Raw genomic sequence first — 17,960 nt, forward strand, 5'->3', positions numbered from 1 at the left:
GTATCCCCAAATACTCCCTCCAATTACTTACTGTAAAACATATCTTTACATGCCTAGTTGAGGTTGTGGAGCTGCTGCTGGTGGAGCAGGTTGTCCAGGTAGAGCACCAACCATTTGACCGGCTGGTGCAACACTACCAGGTGTGGTTGGTTGGTCTGGTTTACCTACTTTCTGTTCTGAGGTTGGCTGTGATGGGATCACTTCGTCTTTAGGTTCAACAATACTAACGTGATCTGGCAGAGGCTTCTTTGGTCCAATCTTGCCCATTGGATCCCACGGTAACATAATCTTGACTTTGATGCCAAGTACACCTAAAAAAGGACACATGAATAACCTAATTAGCATCGGCTGGAATACGTACTGGCAAACAAATATATGAAGACAGTGTTATATTTTACTAATATATATGTGTACTTGAAAACAATATACATGTAATTGAAAACAAAATTTACTGCGATGTCTCATAGTTTGATAATATCTGTAATGTTGGTTTTACAGTGCCTTCCCGCACTTTGCTCAAAGCTCCTTACAATTACTCCCCCCCCCTCCCCCCCCCCCCCGACCTGTAGCAGCACAACACATAACTCAAAACATTTTGGTCCTCCTTGCAATATGATTCTTGGCCATATTGCAAAGTTTTAACATTCTACCTACATATATTACATTGCTAAATATATACTTGATAAAATTAAATCCAGTTTTCTTACCCTGCCTGAGCATGACGTGTCTGACTGCAGTATCAACGTTTAGTACTGATCAGAGTTGATTTTGGAACTGTTCTATAATCTAAAGTTGTAATTTAACGTAGACCGACGCCTTTCATACTAACTGCTAATTCTTCTACTTGCACAGAACAAGTTATTTAGAGGTACAGTTGTGAACCATTGTGACGTGGTATAGGTATGAACAACGCATTCAAACTTAATGACTAATTAAATAAAATTGCACTGCTACTCCATTTGAAAAAAAAATTGATGCAGGACTGACAGTAGAAAACAAATTGCTGTCACTCTGACTGGGGAAAAAAATTGCTCCCATACCTACTTCCTCCATACCCCCCCCCCCCCCGAAATCACATGGTTCTCCCCTTAGTTACGGTAGATCTCGATCTAGACGTCACTAGACGATCTAGTTGCCGCACGAGTTGGATCCCCTGCCTGCCAGCTCCCTGCTTTCTGCCCGGCCCGCCCCAAAGCTTCCCGGCACCGACTTCTTAAATCAAGTCGGTCACCCAATCTTCTGACACAAAAACTTAAATTTTCCTCAGTCATGTCGAGCACATGAGAGAAAGTGACTCCCTCTGTCATGTCAGGAAACGTGCTGTCAAAGCTGACAGACCAAAATCTGACAGAACAGACTCCATGGCAGACGACGGGACGTGTTCACAAAAGGATAACACAACAGCAACTTGAGTTGGCGCGTGCGTGTTTGAATCCGAGAAAGTGTGCCCTCTAGCGGGGGATCTTAACGAAACCCCTTAATAAACTACTGTATGCACATAACAACGTAGTGTTACCGCATATAATAATAGTAACTGTACATATAATAATACAGTATGCTCATAATAACTTAATATTTGCACATAATAAACTATTTAATGCACATAATAACATAGTGTTTGCACATACAATAATAGTAACTGTACATAGAATAATACAGTATGCACATAATAACTTAATATTTGCACATAATAAACTATTTAATGCACATAATAACATAATGTTAGCACATACAATAATAGTAACTGTACATAATAAACTATTGAATGCACATAATATCATAGTGTTAGCACATACAATAATAGTAACTGTACATTATAAACTATTTAATGCACATAATAACACAGTGTTAGCACATACAATAATAGTAACTGTACACAATAAACTATTAAATGCACATAATAACATAGTGTTTGCACATATAATAATAGTAACTGTACATAGAATAATACAGTATGCACATAATAACTTAAGGTAAGTACATAATAAACTATTGAATGCACATAATAACATAGTGTTAGCACATACAATAATAGTAACTGTACATTGAATAATACAGTATGCACATAATAACATAGCGTTAGCCCATAAAATAATAACTGTACATAATAAACTATTGAATGCACATAATATCATAGTGTTAGCACATACAATAATATTAACTGTACATAATAAACTATTGAATGCACATAATAACATAGTGTTTGCACATATAATAATAGTAACAGTACATAATAAACTATTAAATGCACATAGTAACATAGTGTTTGCACATACAATAATAGTAACTGTACATAGAATAATACAGTATGCACATAATAACTTAAGGTAAGTACATAATAAACTATTGAATGCACATAATAACATAGTGTTTGCACATACAATAATAGTAATTGCACACTTAAGTCAGTTGTGGCTTTCCATACAGTCCTATAATTCTTTCTGGTTTAGTTTACAACACTTTTGATCAATCACGCAGATTTTGTTGTTGTGATGAAAAGAAAAAAAAAAAGATCATTTCAACCATTTCGTTGTGTTTTCTTTGCGAAAGGTAACCGAACATGAACGAGTGTTACCACTGTAACGTATGGCTGAGAATGACTCTCTTCCGGGTACTTAACTTGAGATTGTCGCCGTACGGAAACTAAGATGGCGATTAATACATTTCTTCCCTATATATATCTACCACAACTAGTACAAGTTGAATGTTGTTGACTTTGTAAATTTGTTAGAAAATTGAAATTCAAATTGCCTCAGAATTATTTTAGATCCCTAGTTTATTTCATTCATCATTAAAATTTTCCAGGGTTACAGCTGTAAGACACTGGAATTATTTATAGCCAACCTCAAAATCCTCTTTTTTTCTTTTTCTTGTGTGCATTTCCCAGTCATTTTTTTCTGAGATTTTGTGCAATTTTTCATAACAGTAGATTTTTGTTATAAAATGGTGACTATGGTATAAAAGTACAATACATTACCAACTTCTGTGTAAAATGTGTTTTATAGTGAGACATCATATGAAACCACTAACCACTTTATTGCATCGCTAAAACAAAACTGCATTGTGAAGACCTGAACCACTTCTACATGTCACCAAAATAAAAAATTAAATTAAAAAAAAAAACAGCGGAGCTATTCTGACCGATAGGTCGCTTGTTTAACTTTTAAAACCAATTTTTAGGCTGACCATTTCGGGGAGTAATTGTCCAGCTTCCAGCATCTACGCAAAATTGAAATGTTTTTGTTTTTTTTAAAAAGAGAAAAAGGAAAAGGGTTTTATAACATCTTGACAGTAAAAGGTAGGGGGAGGAGTTTGAGATGGGGATAAACCCAATTTTTAGGCTATTCAAACCCTTTCGGGCAATAATTTCCAAGCTTTACAAAACAGCACCATCATGAATCACAAACTACTCTTGATACATGGGATTGAAAGATGTTCTTGAAAGTGAAATGGCATCCTTATAGTAAAAGTCAGTGCATCTCAATCTGATGGTTGTGTCATTGGTAGGAGGAGTCGGAGTGTTGCTGTATTCTTTACTCTTAGTCTTTTATAAAAGGCATTTTTTAGAGTGTCCACATAGTACATAGTACCATCTAAGACTATCAATTAATCGTTCTACATACTTTGAGTTCTATTAAGCTTCGAAAAACTAAAAGTCAATGTAGTTTTACATGTCACGTAAAAATGGTAGTATCAGTAACATTACTATTGGAGATATATATGATAAAATCACTTGATATGTTAGAGATGTTTAGGTGTCCATACTTACTATGTATATATACAGGCATTTCCAAGGAGCTTGCTAGTCATCTGATGAGATATCAAGTTTATTGAGACTGAATACAAGATTTTGTGTTAAGATAAACACAATACAGATAGCAGAGATTGACCCACACTGTGAATGTGTTTAATTGTCTGGTCTGTGTGGTCATTGTACATGTTTGTGTCTAGGATGTACCCTTCTCTCCAGTTTAAATGTTTTAGCTTTACACTTTCACACTTATAACTTGGCTGACAAGTCAGTACATGTTCCAATTAATTGGTAGTAGCTCCATACAATTCATAGGAGGGAGAGAGAGAGAGAGAGAGAGAGAGAGAGAGAGAGAGAGAGAGAGAGAGAGAGAGAGAGAGAGAGAGAGAGAGAGAGAGAGAGAGAGAGAGAGAGAGAGAGAGTGTGTGTGTGTGTGTGTGTGTGTGTGTGTGTGTGTCCTCCTACATCATGAACAATGAACAATTCTACCAGTCTACCATGTCACAAGTTATTTTCAATTGATTTATAAAAGAGTAAAAATGTAAAGGTAATGCTGCATCTTCGGGATCACGTACCTATTAGTCAGCTGTAATGAGTCGAATAGTCATTGTAATAGTGTTGGTATGTGAGTCACAAGACATTATTATGAATACATATATACTAAGCTAAAGAAATAACCTTTAAAAAAAATTCTTATTTTTAATTCGAAGGAAATAGATTATACAAAATGCATTGAATCTTTTGCAGGAGCCTTATATAAGGACGATTGCCCATTCAATCCAAACATACCCATCTACTTGATCGTATGTGGCGTATTTCAGTCGGTGGCAATTATTCTGTCGATGTGTTGCATAATAAGTAGCAGCGACGATGGTATGCTAGGGAATGATTGTTGTCGCTGTGTAGCTATTCTTATCTATCTGTCTATTGTGGCATGGTTATTTGCAGGTAAGGACTTAAACCCCTATAGACCACTTCTATATAGTGGTATGAGCTTAAAGTTTGGTTTAGGGAAAAGCCGACGAAAAGAATGAACAGGAAAAAACAGTGCTGTGAATATACAGCTCATTTGAGTTACTGTCCAGCGGTTCTGAAGATGGTTCATCCGTTTCCTGGTACATGTTTACGTTTTTATCCTGATAGTAGAGGAGGCGATCAGGATAAAAACGTAAACATGTACCACAAAGGTCAATTCAGGCAAAACAACGAAGGTAAAATAGCAATGAACTATTAGCCGACATCTATATCGGATTTTAATTAGATTGACACTAAAATGAAACGGATGAACCACCTTCAGAACCGCTGGACGGTAACTGTTAGTGTTAACTGGCTGTGTTTAATTCAACTATGCAAAAAACAATAAAAACTTGTACATTCTACACTTTAAGATATTAATATTGCAATTTCTTTCTACTCTTTGTCTTGGTGAAATTTAAACGTAGACACGCGGGAGCCGATGTTTTGACATCTGCATTTGATGTCTGTATTTGATGTCTGCATGGTGGAATGTTAGTTCATTTCATTTAGACAAAATGTCGTAAGAGACTGTATATATTCAATATTACTATTTTAAAGTGAAGCATGCACAGTTTCTTATAGGTTATTGAGTGGCTGTATCAAACAGAGATGCTGAACGGCAACTTGAAACCGGCAATATGTTATGTATTTATAATTGTATGGTTATCTTTTAGGTCGTTAATTTTCCGGGCTTTTTCTTTCTTTTTTTGTTCTTTTACAGGCAATTGGTTGATCTATCGCACAAAACCAGATTATGACGACCCTACTGGAAAAAACTATTGCGATAAGACTCTGTATCTGTTCTCATTGTGGTGGACGACGTTATCCAACATATTGATTGCATTGGTATGCTGCTGTCGATGCGTGGCCTGCCTAGTAAACAAAATAAGTGGCTGAAAACAACACAGCATGACGATCCTGTCATCAATTCGACAATAAATGTCGCTAACCATAAGCTAAATTCCGTTATCAAACCAGGTATAGGGGCCTAAACTTAATATATTCCGCCAGGGCAAAGAGCGGGCCTATTAGATTGCTGCTATAAGCTTACACGCATTGTCTAAATGCAAAATATTGAACTCCCATGCATGATACATATAGACTATATCAATGCATGCATCAAATTATATAAAATGTGAAGAATGCATTCTTTTAAAATATAACCTAATTACTAAACACCATTAATTATGCAAATGAACATTGCAACTCACAGGTACATCAACAAGCATTTAACATTATACGCGCTTTGTTATGGTTGGTGTATGTACCAAATTATAATATTAGATTTGAAGAGTGCATTCTTAAGATAAAGCCCTAAAACTGTAAATCATTAATTACACAAGTGACTCTTTAAAAGTAAAATCTCCATCAACAAGCTTTCCAGAAGTGTGTGAAGTGAAGTGTGTACCAAATTATATTGAACTTTGAAGTGTGCATTTTAAAGATATAGCATTATTTTACTGAAAATCATTAATTTTGCCAATAATTCACTAAAACCACAAGCTACATCAACAAGTTTTTTTTAGCGCTTTGTCATATTTGATGCATGTAATAAATTGTATTGAATTTGAAGAGTGCATTCTAGCTAATTAATGCAAATAAGTCATTAAAATATTCATCGAATGTGGACCAATACCTAATCAGTTCTAGTCATTACATGAACGACTATGTGAAACAAATTTCGTTTGAATTGAGCAAGCCGTTTTTCAGAAAACGATGACAGACAGACAGACAGACAGACAGACAGACAGACAGACAGACAGACACACACACACATCCCATCACCTTCCATTACGGAAGGGAATAATTGATTGTACTAAAATTTAATGCTTCTTCCTTTCTTTCAATTAACACTGTCGATTTATATTGTTACGGTTGCTAGGGTTATGAATTAAAGCTAATTATCATTTTCTTTATTGTAATAGAGTTGTTACGTTTTACTCATTTCAAGTTTGATAGACACTTTAGTCACTTGAGTGACAAACACTTCTATTATGACAACAAATCGTAATATTTCCTGTATTGTGAAAACAATACGTGATATTTTCGAATGTTACTAGGTGAAAAACTTGTTTTTTAGAAAAAAACTATTCAGAAAGTTGAAGTTTCTTTGGAGAAAATTTGCCAGAGTAATATCAACTTTGGCATTTGTTTAAATCTAATTATCCTTTTATTGATTTTCATACAATCATTTCCATGATCTTATTTAACCAGTAGAGGCTGTGATATGTAAAATTATTAGAATAGGGCATGCGTACTTATAATAAACGCTAAGGAAGAACTAGAAATCGGGCTGGAGTGGATCTAGACTATGAATTGTTTTTTGAATTTGGTTTAGGATGGAGGTGAGTAAGCATTGCTAAAAAAAAACTAGTTTAAGATCTGAGCCCGACTTCTGAGAAGTAACCTTGGCTTTAAAAAAGTTGACAGTGTACGAACTCAGTTAATTACTAGTACTTAACGTTCGATTGAGCCCGGACTGGTGTTGGTGTAAATGAAAGTTACTGGTCAAGTGTAAAGTAGACACGGCAGGGCCGTAGCCTGACCAAATTGCCAAGGGGGGGGGGGGGGGGGGGCAGAACTTTGTCTTGGTGCAATCATGCATTTAAAATTTAGAAAAGTGCCAATTTACATAAATTTGCATGCAATTTACATAATATATATTTTAGCATACGCAATTAAATATCATATGTAAGGTCAGAACAAATAAAAAATGCTGGGCAACGGGTAACCTAACCCATCACATTGGGTAAGGAGGTCGATTTCATTTTTTCACAATACTTGACAAGGATAAAACAAACCATATATAACGATAGCAAAATATTTCAGGTCGAGTTTAGATAGAACTTATTCAGTCGTCTTGATACTATCTCATGCAATTTGTCTGCATAGCTACAGTTAGGAAATGTACACAATTCACGGTTAAAAAAATGGTGTAGTTCTCTTCTCAAAAAATGTTAAGCCCCGCCAATTGAAACTCAAGCATTATTTTAGCCACCCCTTCTGTCACCTACACTACAGTGGAGATATAAAATCATATGGTACAATGATGCATTGGAAGGAGACAACTCCAAAGATGAAAAAAATTGAAAATAAGACAGTGTATGAGGCCATTTAGAGGCATAAAATATCAAACCATAGACATAATAAAAAAACAGAATTGAAACAATTATGCTATGCATTACATATCATCTGGAAGTGTATTTTGTTGTGGCAAAGCTGAAAGATATTATGTGGATGTGCACATGGTAAATGACTTCTCCTGATTAAGTTTAATTTCGTTCCAACAAATCCCGAATAAAGAGCAAAACATTTCAAGACTTTCAGACTTTTGATGGCCCGATGGTCGTAAACTTTTGTTCAATTCTTTTTAGTGCACATTGGATATTTAATCTCAATTAATGCTTGTATGCAACATCAGAGCCAAGTAAACCACTGTATAAGATATTATATAATTTGGAATAGACTCAAATGTATATTGTTACATGTACTATTCAGAAAATATAAAGAAATATCCTTAATTTTGAAAAAAAAATGCGAAGCCCGCATGAGGATATATTGCCCATCACCAGAAAATAATATATGGGTAGGTTGAACAGCTTTTTCATTTTTTCTGGCCTAATGTCGTATCTTTCAAAGTTGCCGAAAAGATGTCACATTCAAAGTAAAAAAAAATGGATGGTGTTTCTCAAATAAGTAACACGACAAAATAATAATTTTCTTTACCCAACTCCCAAAACTGTTATGGCCTCGTTTATGTCGGAACCCAAGGTGAACCGTCAGTGAATTCTCCTTGTCATTATCATTATAACGGAAATTGAAGTTTGGATTTTGATGTCGATGGTACAGCTCTGGTTACAAATTCCGGGCCATTCTTTCCATTGCAAATTATCGCTTCAAAGTGAATTGTGGAATAACGCTATATAATGTCAGTGCAATGAGATAATTATATCAAACAATATTTCAAACAAAGACAACGTTGAACACAATTGAAAGTCAGTTAAATGCTGCTGACGATGATTCAGAGTGATATTGTGATCACTCACAAACGGTCCTTTTCAGGGCCACCAAATATTCCAAAAAGAGATCTGCTGTTTTATCAGTATATGTTTTAGTATAAGGAACAAGATGTAACTTACATCAAGCGCATGTTAGGAGTCACTACATGCAGGCGACCTCACGTTGTACGACTTTTTGCTTTAATGTGATATAAAACGGTATGCTTAGGGACAAGATCAATACATAATGTCAGATAAAAAGCTAATAAATTGTTATAGTTGGGGGCGGGAGGGGAGGGGTTTGAACCATTTTAGTTCTCATCCAACAAAATCATTTTACATTTAATTGAATTTATTTTGCACCCCAAAATAAAAATATTCCGCAAAAAATGTCCAATTGCGAAATGTAAGAATTTTCGCTCCTAGTACATGCATGGCAATGAAGATATGTTGGGAACACGGTCAAAATCAATGACGTTCGCTGTGTATACATGTGCATACAGACTCTTTTGCAGCCGGTCGCTATATTGCGTTCAGGTTTACGCTTCAATAAATGAAGGGGTAAATTAATAGCTGAGTGGATTAATTAATTTGCATGTATCGGAATCCAACACATTTGTGTTGGTTGCCTTGGTGACGAGGGTGTAACATTGACAAAGTTGAGTCTCATAAGTGTATTGCAAGAAATGAGAGATAATGACACAAAGGTTAGAGCATGAAGCAAACAGAGTAGTTTATTCTTTTTCCTTGAATAGAGTGATAGTGTAAGTACAAATGAAAATAATAAGTACATACTACGACAACTGATTTGGTATGCTTTTTACAAATGTTCCCACTTCTCATGGTTGAGAAGTCAGGTATACAGATAACCAACCTTCGATACCCACGATGACAACAACCTTGAAGCTTCAATCATGATGATGACAACAATCTTAAATAACCAGGACAACAGCATAACAACCTATGTTAGGAAACTATGATGGCGACAACATAACAACCTAAGGTAACCTTGGCGAAAACACAACAACCATAGGTAACCATGGAAAAAACACAACAACCTTATAGGTAACCATGGCAAAAACACAACAACCTTAGGAAACCATGATGGCGACAACACAACAACCTTAATAGGTAGCTAGCCCTAGCCTGGTGACAATAACTTTGCTTCAAATCAAAAGGTTAAATTTACCCCCCCCCCATAAAATGTAGAGTATATAGAATGTATGCTCCCTCTGTTGCTACAGCTCATTTTTCTTTTTCAATGTTTACAATTTCTTTGATTTCAAGGTGGCTGTTTCTGACTTGTGTTTGGTAATATCCATGGATACACGTTGACCCATAGAAGCAGCCTTTTCTTTCTTTTGTGCAACCACTGCCATCCGTCGCTCTTCTGCCCTTCTAAGCTTGGCCTCCAGTTCAAATACGTTTATGGGTGGTAGAGCTGCGGACTTGGACTGGCGCATTTTCAGAGGTGGCAACCTGACTGGCTTAGAGATATCAAATTCAATTTTATAGGCGATGTTTTTCCGTTCACCTTCGACAGCGGTTTTCTGGGTTGATCCATCTGGATAAATTGATTAGAATTAAAACAACCATTTACTCTTAGACTAGGAGTGTCATAGCTCTATCTATCGTATGTAATAATGTTAATCATAGAATTCATGTAATATAACGGTAGATCAGTTGAACTTATTAATTTTCCTGTGAAAGTAAACCTTCTACCAAGACTTGAGTTGTCTTTAAAATAGGCAATCAGACTTACCCACACTCCGCTGAACATTATCACCAGCATCCCGGGTAGTCTTGGTAACAAAATGATCAAATGATGGCGACTGGTTGCGTGGTCCAAACATGGGTAGTGGAGAGCGCAGAGCGTCAGAAGTTGTCAAACCACCAATTGGTACCACTTGGCCACGTTTTAGTTGAATTCGTTGGCGTAGTCTGGAAAACATTCGGGCAATCGACCCGAAACAACCTACAGAACCATTTGCTACAGGCACACTGCCTACATCCTTCTTGTTTTTACCGGATAAATCCGTTGGTTCAGCTGCAGTACCATCCTTCTTGGATTCCGTCATCAGACCAGATGTCTGTAAGTGTTCACTTTGAACCCTTACATTTTTCTTCGCTTCTCTCTTTCTCTTTGTCTTCTTTTTCTTTCCCTTCGGTTCACTCCACCCATTCCTGTTGTCGGCACGATGTGGCGCGGTAGAGTTGTTCACATTTTGATGCTGTGATGTGGGTTTTCCATCCAACTGAACTAGGTCGATGACTTCAATTCCGTCGTTGGAATCACTGCCTTTAACGAAGATGGACGTAGTAGCCATGATGGCGTAGAATTCAAACTAGGAATCTACCCGCTCATACAAGATCTCCGGACAAAGACATAGGTACGTGTGTACAGATGTACTGATGTCCGTGGAGTGATAAACAGATATAGAATACGCGTTGACATGCATAGAACAAGGGAAATTCGTATCACCCTTCCACATTGTTGTACGCAATCGAAATGTGCCGTGATTGACGCGTTGGAATACTTGGTCCAGGAGTCGTTGCTAAGCCAGCCATGAAGTTGCCTTTAAAAGTTCTCTACTGATGACGGTAAAAGGTAAAGGTGGGCCACTGCAAGGACCAATTTAGAATAATAAACAAGTTCAAGATTAATTTTGATTAATACTGAGACACAACATAATTAAATACCTGTGAAACTGACAAGAGAAAGAAGTTTGCTGCAATATACACGTATTGAAACTAGTTCTAGTTCCTTTGGTATATTTATGGGAAGGGCATTGACTCATCAAGGTGCTCATCACCATGGAATGCAATTATGTCTCTAATGTTTTGTTTTGCTTTTTGCCGAAAACATTTATTTAGATTTATTAGACAAAAAATTTATAGCAATAATAACATTACATATAATTTCATTAAATTACTTAATCCATCGTTCTTTTTTCATGGCGCTATTTAGAGCGCGACATTTTCACCTGAATCTGATGTTTGGGACATATTCTAGGTTAAAATGTAGACAGTAAAGGAGACACACAGGGTCTAAAACTTTCACTTGAAATTTCTTCCGAGGCGTTGATGAAGGTTCACACAGCCTACCCACAGAATGTGATATCACAAAGGGCTTTGCTGTCGTTAAAAGCACAGCCTCAACAGTGTTGTATAAATATAGTGAACTTTGTGATCACCGATATCAGTGTTTTTATCGGATAATTGCATTTAGTGGTAATGTTGGTGAAACTTGTCTCACAAGATCAGAGAAAGGGCTATAATAACAGTTTGTAGAGATTGTTTGAAGAAGGTTCTGACAACACTCGACATTCTGACATTGTTGCTGTTTCTATTTAACACTCTTCAGGTCAAGTTCTTGTACAAGATAATGGCCGTTGTAGGATTATGGTTAAAGGGACCGCCACTCCAGAAAATAATCTTTTTTCATAAATTGTAAGTTCTAGGGATTCAGTTTCACTTCAAATAAATTTCGCTCAGTTTCCAAGAAACACTTAACTGAAACTCTCAGTTCTACTTGAATACTATTATACTCACAACATTCATGACGCTGAATGGCTAATTCCTTCATACTCATAAATATTCAGTGTTCATCTAATATAAGTTCATGTCTGCCAAGATCCATTGGGCAATGATGTTTCATCAAAAGAATAGTGGCGTTTCAATTTTATGTTTCTTGGTGACCTGGGCAAAAGATATTTGATGTGGATATCACTTAATGACTCTACAGAACCCAAAGTTTATCACCTTCATTTCCTGAGCTAGCAATCTGAAAGTAGGGGGGGGGGGGGGGGGTAGTTTCAGCACCCACACTGGGGATTTATTCAGGGAATAATCAGAGTTAAGGTTTGCAATACCCAATGTCATCGAGATTAACTCTTACTAGGTAGACAAACTAACAAGGAGCTTCATAGTGAAGTACTAAGCTACCGGTGTCAACCAACAGCCATGAATATTTCATCCACCAGTCACGTTATATACATGTTAATCATCCACTACCATCATAGGTCAGTGGGGAAGGAGTTGTGTGATTGTAAGGAGTTGCTGCAAAACTTTCAACTGTTGTTTGACATGACAAAACAGTGAAAACGCCAACAAAAATATATCATCTTCGAACTATTCTGTAAATTGTAATCTCAAAATGAAACAGTCCTGTGGGACTGCTGAACAACTTAGCAGTTCCCTGTCTCTGTTTTGACTGTTAACTATACAACACATAAGGTCAGAGAAACCCTCAACTTCATTCATTCATTCATTCACTCACTCACTCACTCACTCACTCACTTATAACAAAACTAAACACAAAGAATCACTATATTCACAGTTCAGAGGATATTTATTTATTACAATTGTATATTTCCATTTTTTTTGTAAACCTCTGTATTGTCAGGAACCAAGATGTTAGTTGCTTCTAGGATATTTCACTGATGGTATGTATTCCTGTAATAGAGAACAGAAGATGGATACATCACTATAGAGTATAGAATGATTGTAAGATTGACTTCAAAAACATTTCGTTCAACCCCAAATGTCTCATTTATTTCACAAGATTTTATTCTTTAAAATGATGCTCTTCTTAGAGAATGCACAGATACACACAATATATCAACTGGTTTCAAAATAGTCTATAGCACTGAAATAGTTTATAGTTTTCACTGAAAAAGGACATAGGTACCCATTACTTAGTGTCATGTGTATAACATCCAACGATATGTAGCTGTTAGCATTTATTGATGGACAAATGATTCTGGCAGGCAACAGGTAAATTCCTGAACACTTGCTTGGTGCAGTGCAAAGTAATATACCATCAACATTGTCTTTTACTTCATAATGCCATTTACACAGATACATATACTTGTAACTTGATCATATTGCACAAAATTAAACTTGTAACATTAGCAAACAGATTGTTTTCATTATTTGGCCTGTTATGAGCAGCATACAATGTAAATCTAAACCTGCCTACACAGCACTGTGCCCTCTGATGATAGTCAAATTTTGTTGTTGTGAGTCAAAATGATAAAAACTGGCATATCTTGTGAGTCATCCCATAGCAAGAGGTAGGATAACACCAAACTTTGGTGCGTCAGTAGAAATTGTGTGCCTTAATTGTATGAGTCACTGATGATTGCACTTAATATGTATGATACTACAATGTGAAGCGTCCACAGTGCCAGTGGCAAATCTTTCACTGTAGTCTAGCCGACAAGAAGCATGTACCATACATAATAGACTTTTATTTCAAATATCACTGTGAAGTATCTGGGCTCCTGTATCACATGTTGCTTGACCACATGAGCACCATTTTCTTTGCATTTGATCTTTATATATACTGGATAGTTCTTAATTGTCTCCCAAGAAGTCCAATGAGGGCCATCTCTCATGGGTTCAGTGTTAATGCAGGAGGAAACCGGAGTACCCAGGTAGTATAAATGATACTATGGAAACCAAGCTTAAGTAGCACTACAAATGTATGTTGATATAAAGTTATAGATAAATGGCTGTAACTATAGTCACAGTAGGGCTGTGTCTCGGATAGCAAGTTTTCCTCAACTTGGCCACACATTCAAGCTCATTCAGTGTTTATACTATCTTGATTACAGGGAGATTACAATTTACATCTACGTTACACCACAGCAGCGCTATCATCCATGTATAATATCATCTACTACATGCAACAATAGTTTCTGTTTCAGACTGTCTCAGTTTGCCGATAGCTCAATTTCCTTAGTAGTATTTCTAACAGGAGCTACTGAATGACAATAACATGCAAAGAAAGCAACCACAGTTGCTGTATTCCCAAATACTCCCTCCAATTACTTACTGTAAAACATATCTTTACATGCCTAGTTGAGGTTGTGGAGCTGCTGCTGGTGGAGCAGGTTGTCCAGGTAGAGCACCAACCATTTGACCGGCTGGTGCAACACTACCAGGTGTGGTTGGTTGGTCTGGTTTACCTACTTTCTGTTCTGAGGTTGGCTGTGATGGGATCACTTCGTCTTTAGGTTCAACAATACTAACGTGATCTGGCAGAGGCTTCTTTGGTCCAATCTTGCCCATTGGATCCCACGGTAACATAATCTTGACTTTGATGCCAAGTACACCTAAAAAAGGACACATGAATAACCTAATTAGCATCGGCTGGAATACGTACTGGCAAACAAATATATGAAGACAGTGTTATATTTTACTAATATATATGTGTACTTGAAAACAATATACGTGTAATTGAAAACAAAATTTACTGCGATGTCTCATAGTTTGATAATATCTGTAATGTTGGTTTTACAGTGCCTTCCCGCACTTTGCTCAAAGCTCCTTACAATTACCCCCCCCCCCCCCCCCCCCCCGGACCTGTAGCAGCACAACACATAACTCAAAACATTTTGGTCCTCCTTGCAATATGATTCTTGGCCATATTGCAAAGTTTTAACATTCTACCTACATATATTACATTGCTAAATATATACTTGATAAAATTAAATCCAGTTTTCTTACCCTGCCTGAGCATGACGTGTCTGACTGCAGTATCAACGTAATCATTGACTGGGTTACCACTGTGGATCATCAAACCGTCCACAAATTTCATGGACTTGGCACGCTGGCCTCGAAGTTTTCCTGATACAACAACTTCACAACCCTTGGCACCACTCTCCATGATGAAACGAAGTACACCATAACAGGCTCTGTAAGCAGTAGATAGGTGATATTTAGTCTTAATCTCACATACAGTAATCAAGTGACATCATACTGAGGTATGTTTTCAGCCAATCTGATTAAAATCTGATGTAGTGTACTTGGTGTAATTTCTTTTTACCTCTTACGTACAGTCGTTTGTTCTTTTGTGAACGCCCGTTACCTACATCTGACACAATATCATAGCTCTTCTCACAATACTTTAGTGTGCTCTGTTCGAAAAGAGCTCAACACAGAGTGCAGGCAACGATGTTATCATTATTGTTTGGTGGTTCTCTTTCTTTCAATTTCAAATGTCGAGTGTTATATTGCAAGACATCTGATTGGCTACTCGTAAGTACGAGATTGGGTTCAAGAAAACCAATAATATTGTATCGGATGTAGGTAACGGGTGCTCACAAAACATGTAATAGCTAAAAAGAAATCACGCCAAGTACACTACATTATATATTAATAACTTTTTTTTCTGAATCTATAATACGACTATTTGCTACCATGATATATGAGATCATGAAATTATCAAGGCTTGGAATAAACTTTTCTTTGGTTGTCCCTTGGGCTACCACTTTCCAGGATAAGTAGCCCACAGATGGTGACCAGATATTCCTGAATTGAAAACATGGGATCCCATTGGAAATATTTGTGCTATCAAATTAATTGTATGCCTTAATCTTATGTCTTCTGAATCACCACACAATCAGTTGAAGCCCAAGAATACTACTGACTACAAAGGTATGGTAGTCCCAAAGGCAAGAATTGGTCGTTTCTGGACACTGCACTACCATTAATTTCAAGCACTGGCTATGGATTTTGGTCTTTCAGAACTATCGCATCAAGATATACCTAATTTTAAATAAATTGTTGCCTCCACTTGTAGCATAGCAACATGTATATCGTCTTCACTCAGTAATCAACAATACTTTTTAGATGGGGGCAAATACTTTCTTTCATTTCAGTCAAGCACACACTAAAGCCTTATTTGAACATTCAGTTTTGACTTGTAATTGCTTTCATTGGGAATATTATCAAAATGTCCTTATTTTGCATGTAAGGAAATTATGTGGTCACATTAGAAATTATATGTTAACTTATGCTGTACACTTCCTACTTTTCAAACCTTAGCTTAGATCCATGGTTTGTATAGCAGAGTAGGATCACTCGCAATAGAGTTCTACAAACACTACTACTGCATACAAGCCTGGGGTTAGTATCATAGTATAACCGACCAGCTTGGCTGAATGTATTCTTACCTTCGTACAGCTAGACCTCCCAATAACTTGTAACGCAACGATTCACACTGTGCAATGGCACACAGACCTCTTGCTGCTACTTTCTCTGCATACAACTGAAACATGGAAACATTTCACACATTACCACCACACTACATTATATACTGATCAAACCATCTCTGATGTTCTCCTACATATTACATGTAGCTACTCACAAGCATTGAGATGCCCAAGGGGAAAAGGAATGCTTTAAAATGTCATAGTGTTTGATTTACAAATATGTAGTTCACGATGTAAACTAGCCAACCTGTAGACTTGAGAACGACTATCGTTACACCATTCCAGTATCAAATGGCGGAATAATGAAGCAATAGTTGTTCTCAAGTCTAGAGGTAGACTAGATGTAAACTTGACTGCACAGCACAAATTGTTCAAATTACAGTGACCTATTAGCCTTTGAACAAAGGTTACTGGTGATACAATAGTCAGTACACATAATAGTCCAGTGCAATGTGACTTCCCTAAATTACAGCCCTCTTGATTGCCCATACTGAGCTCCCATTACTAACTAGCCGTGATCGACAGTTAGTTACATGTACACTTGCAGTCAACATAAACAACATAGCATAAATCAGTCAACCGGCATAGACCTGGAGACTTGAGAACAGCATATGAGCAGTCATTTTTCTTACCTCGACAGTTCCTTCGGGGAATTTGAACCTCTTCTGTACAACAGCAGTTAATTCACGGATACGACGACCCTTTTCACCGAGTACATTCTGTGTCCTTGTAGCGAGAATAATGATCTCTGTTCGCGTTGGTGTCACTCGAACCTCAACACCACTGTAGCCATCTTCGGCAAGCTCACGGGTGAACAATTCATTCAGTTCTGCTTTGAATACACCGTCTGCGACGAACTACAAGCAAAGAATACGAACAAATACTGCTAAAGATTGTAGTTTGTCATTCCATTAACACAGGCAACACAATCTGCAATGTGTGTACATCATACATGTTGACAACATGGAGAGCGGGGGAAGTCGTCCAACAATCCAACAAAATCCTCGTCTGATTTGACACATCTCCCTATGAAATGTTTATTATTGGAACAAAAATAGTATAAACTATTACTGTGGTTCATTATTTTTTTTAAATCAAGCGCGATCGTACTAAATTTTGTCATTTTACCTTCCTCTTCTTCGAAATTTGGGTCGCCATCTTGACGGCTTTAGGGAAAGAGGAAGATACCCGGAT

At 36.9% G+C, this 17,960-nt stretch overlaps 3 protein-coding genes across 3 annotated transcripts; 1 reads left to right on the forward strand and 2 right to left on the reverse strand.

Moving 5' to 3' along the window:
* LOC144439074 (small ribosomal subunit protein uS3A-like) lies at positions 1–740 on the reverse strand. The gene is made up of 2 exons (XM_078128327.1): positions 708–740; positions 1–311 (listed from the first exon to the last, which is right to left on the reverse strand). Exons 1-2 carry the CDS (start codon positions 718–720, stop codon positions 46–48), a joined length of 279 nt encoding a protein of 92 aa, XP_077984453.1. The 5' UTR covers positions 721–740; the 3' UTR covers positions 1–45.
* Positions 741–3,432: 2,692 nt separating this feature from the next.
* On the forward strand, positions 3,433–5,665 carry LOC144439158 (transmembrane protein 272-like). Its single transcript, XM_078128428.1, has 3 exons — positions 3,433–3,469; positions 4,499–4,699; positions 5,490–5,665. The coding sequence occupies exons 1-3, from the start codon at positions 3,433–3,435 to the stop codon at positions 5,663–5,665; spliced, it is 414 nt and encodes a 137-aa protein (XP_077984554.1).
* Positions 5,666–13,098: 7,433 nt separating this feature from the next.
* LOC144438446 (small ribosomal subunit protein uS3) lies at positions 13,099–17,960 on the reverse strand. Its single transcript, XM_078127471.1, has 6 exons — positions 17,895–17,960; positions 17,399–17,623; positions 16,728–16,822; positions 15,280–15,467; positions 14,606–14,885; positions 13,099–13,221 (listed from the first exon to the last, which is right to left on the reverse strand). Exons 1-5 carry the CDS (start codon positions 17,922–17,924, stop codon positions 14,620–14,622), a joined length of 804 nt encoding a protein of 267 aa, XP_077983597.1. The 5' UTR covers positions 17,925–17,960; the 3' UTR covers positions 13,099–13,221; positions 14,606–14,619.

The sequence above is a fragment of the Glandiceps talaboti genome, chromosome 8 (assembly GCF_964340395.1).
Source record: "Glandiceps talaboti chromosome 8, keGlaTala1.1, whole genome shotgun sequence".
NCBI lineage: Eukaryota > Metazoa > Hemichordata > Enteropneusta > Spengelidae > Glandiceps > Glandiceps talaboti.

Bases quoted from the DNA above. Each gene is read 5' to 3' on its own strand.
- LOC144439158 (XM_078128428.1), top strand. From the start codon at position 3,433: ATGTTCTTGAAAGTGAAATGGCATCCTTATAGTAAAA. The intron at 3,470-4,498 runs GTCAGTGCATCT...AATCTTTTGCAG, and splicing joins ATGGCATCCTTATAGTAAAA to GAGCCTTATATAAGGACGAT. The intron at 4,700-5,489 runs GTAAGGACTTAA...GTTCTTTTACAG, and splicing joins TGTGGCATGGTTATTTGCAG to GCAATTGGTTGATCTATCGC.
- LOC144438446 (XM_078127471.1), bottom strand. From the start codon at position 17,924: ATGGCGACCCAAATTTCGAAGAAGAGGAAG. The intron at 17,624-17,894 runs GTAAAATGACAA...CTTTGCTTGTAG, and splicing joins AAATTTCGAAGAAGAGGAAG to TTCGTCGCAGACGGTGTATT. The intron at 14,886-15,279 runs GTAAGAAAACTG...GTCCTTTTTTAG, and splicing joins ACACGTCATGCTCAGGCAGG to GTGTACTTGGCATCAAAGTC.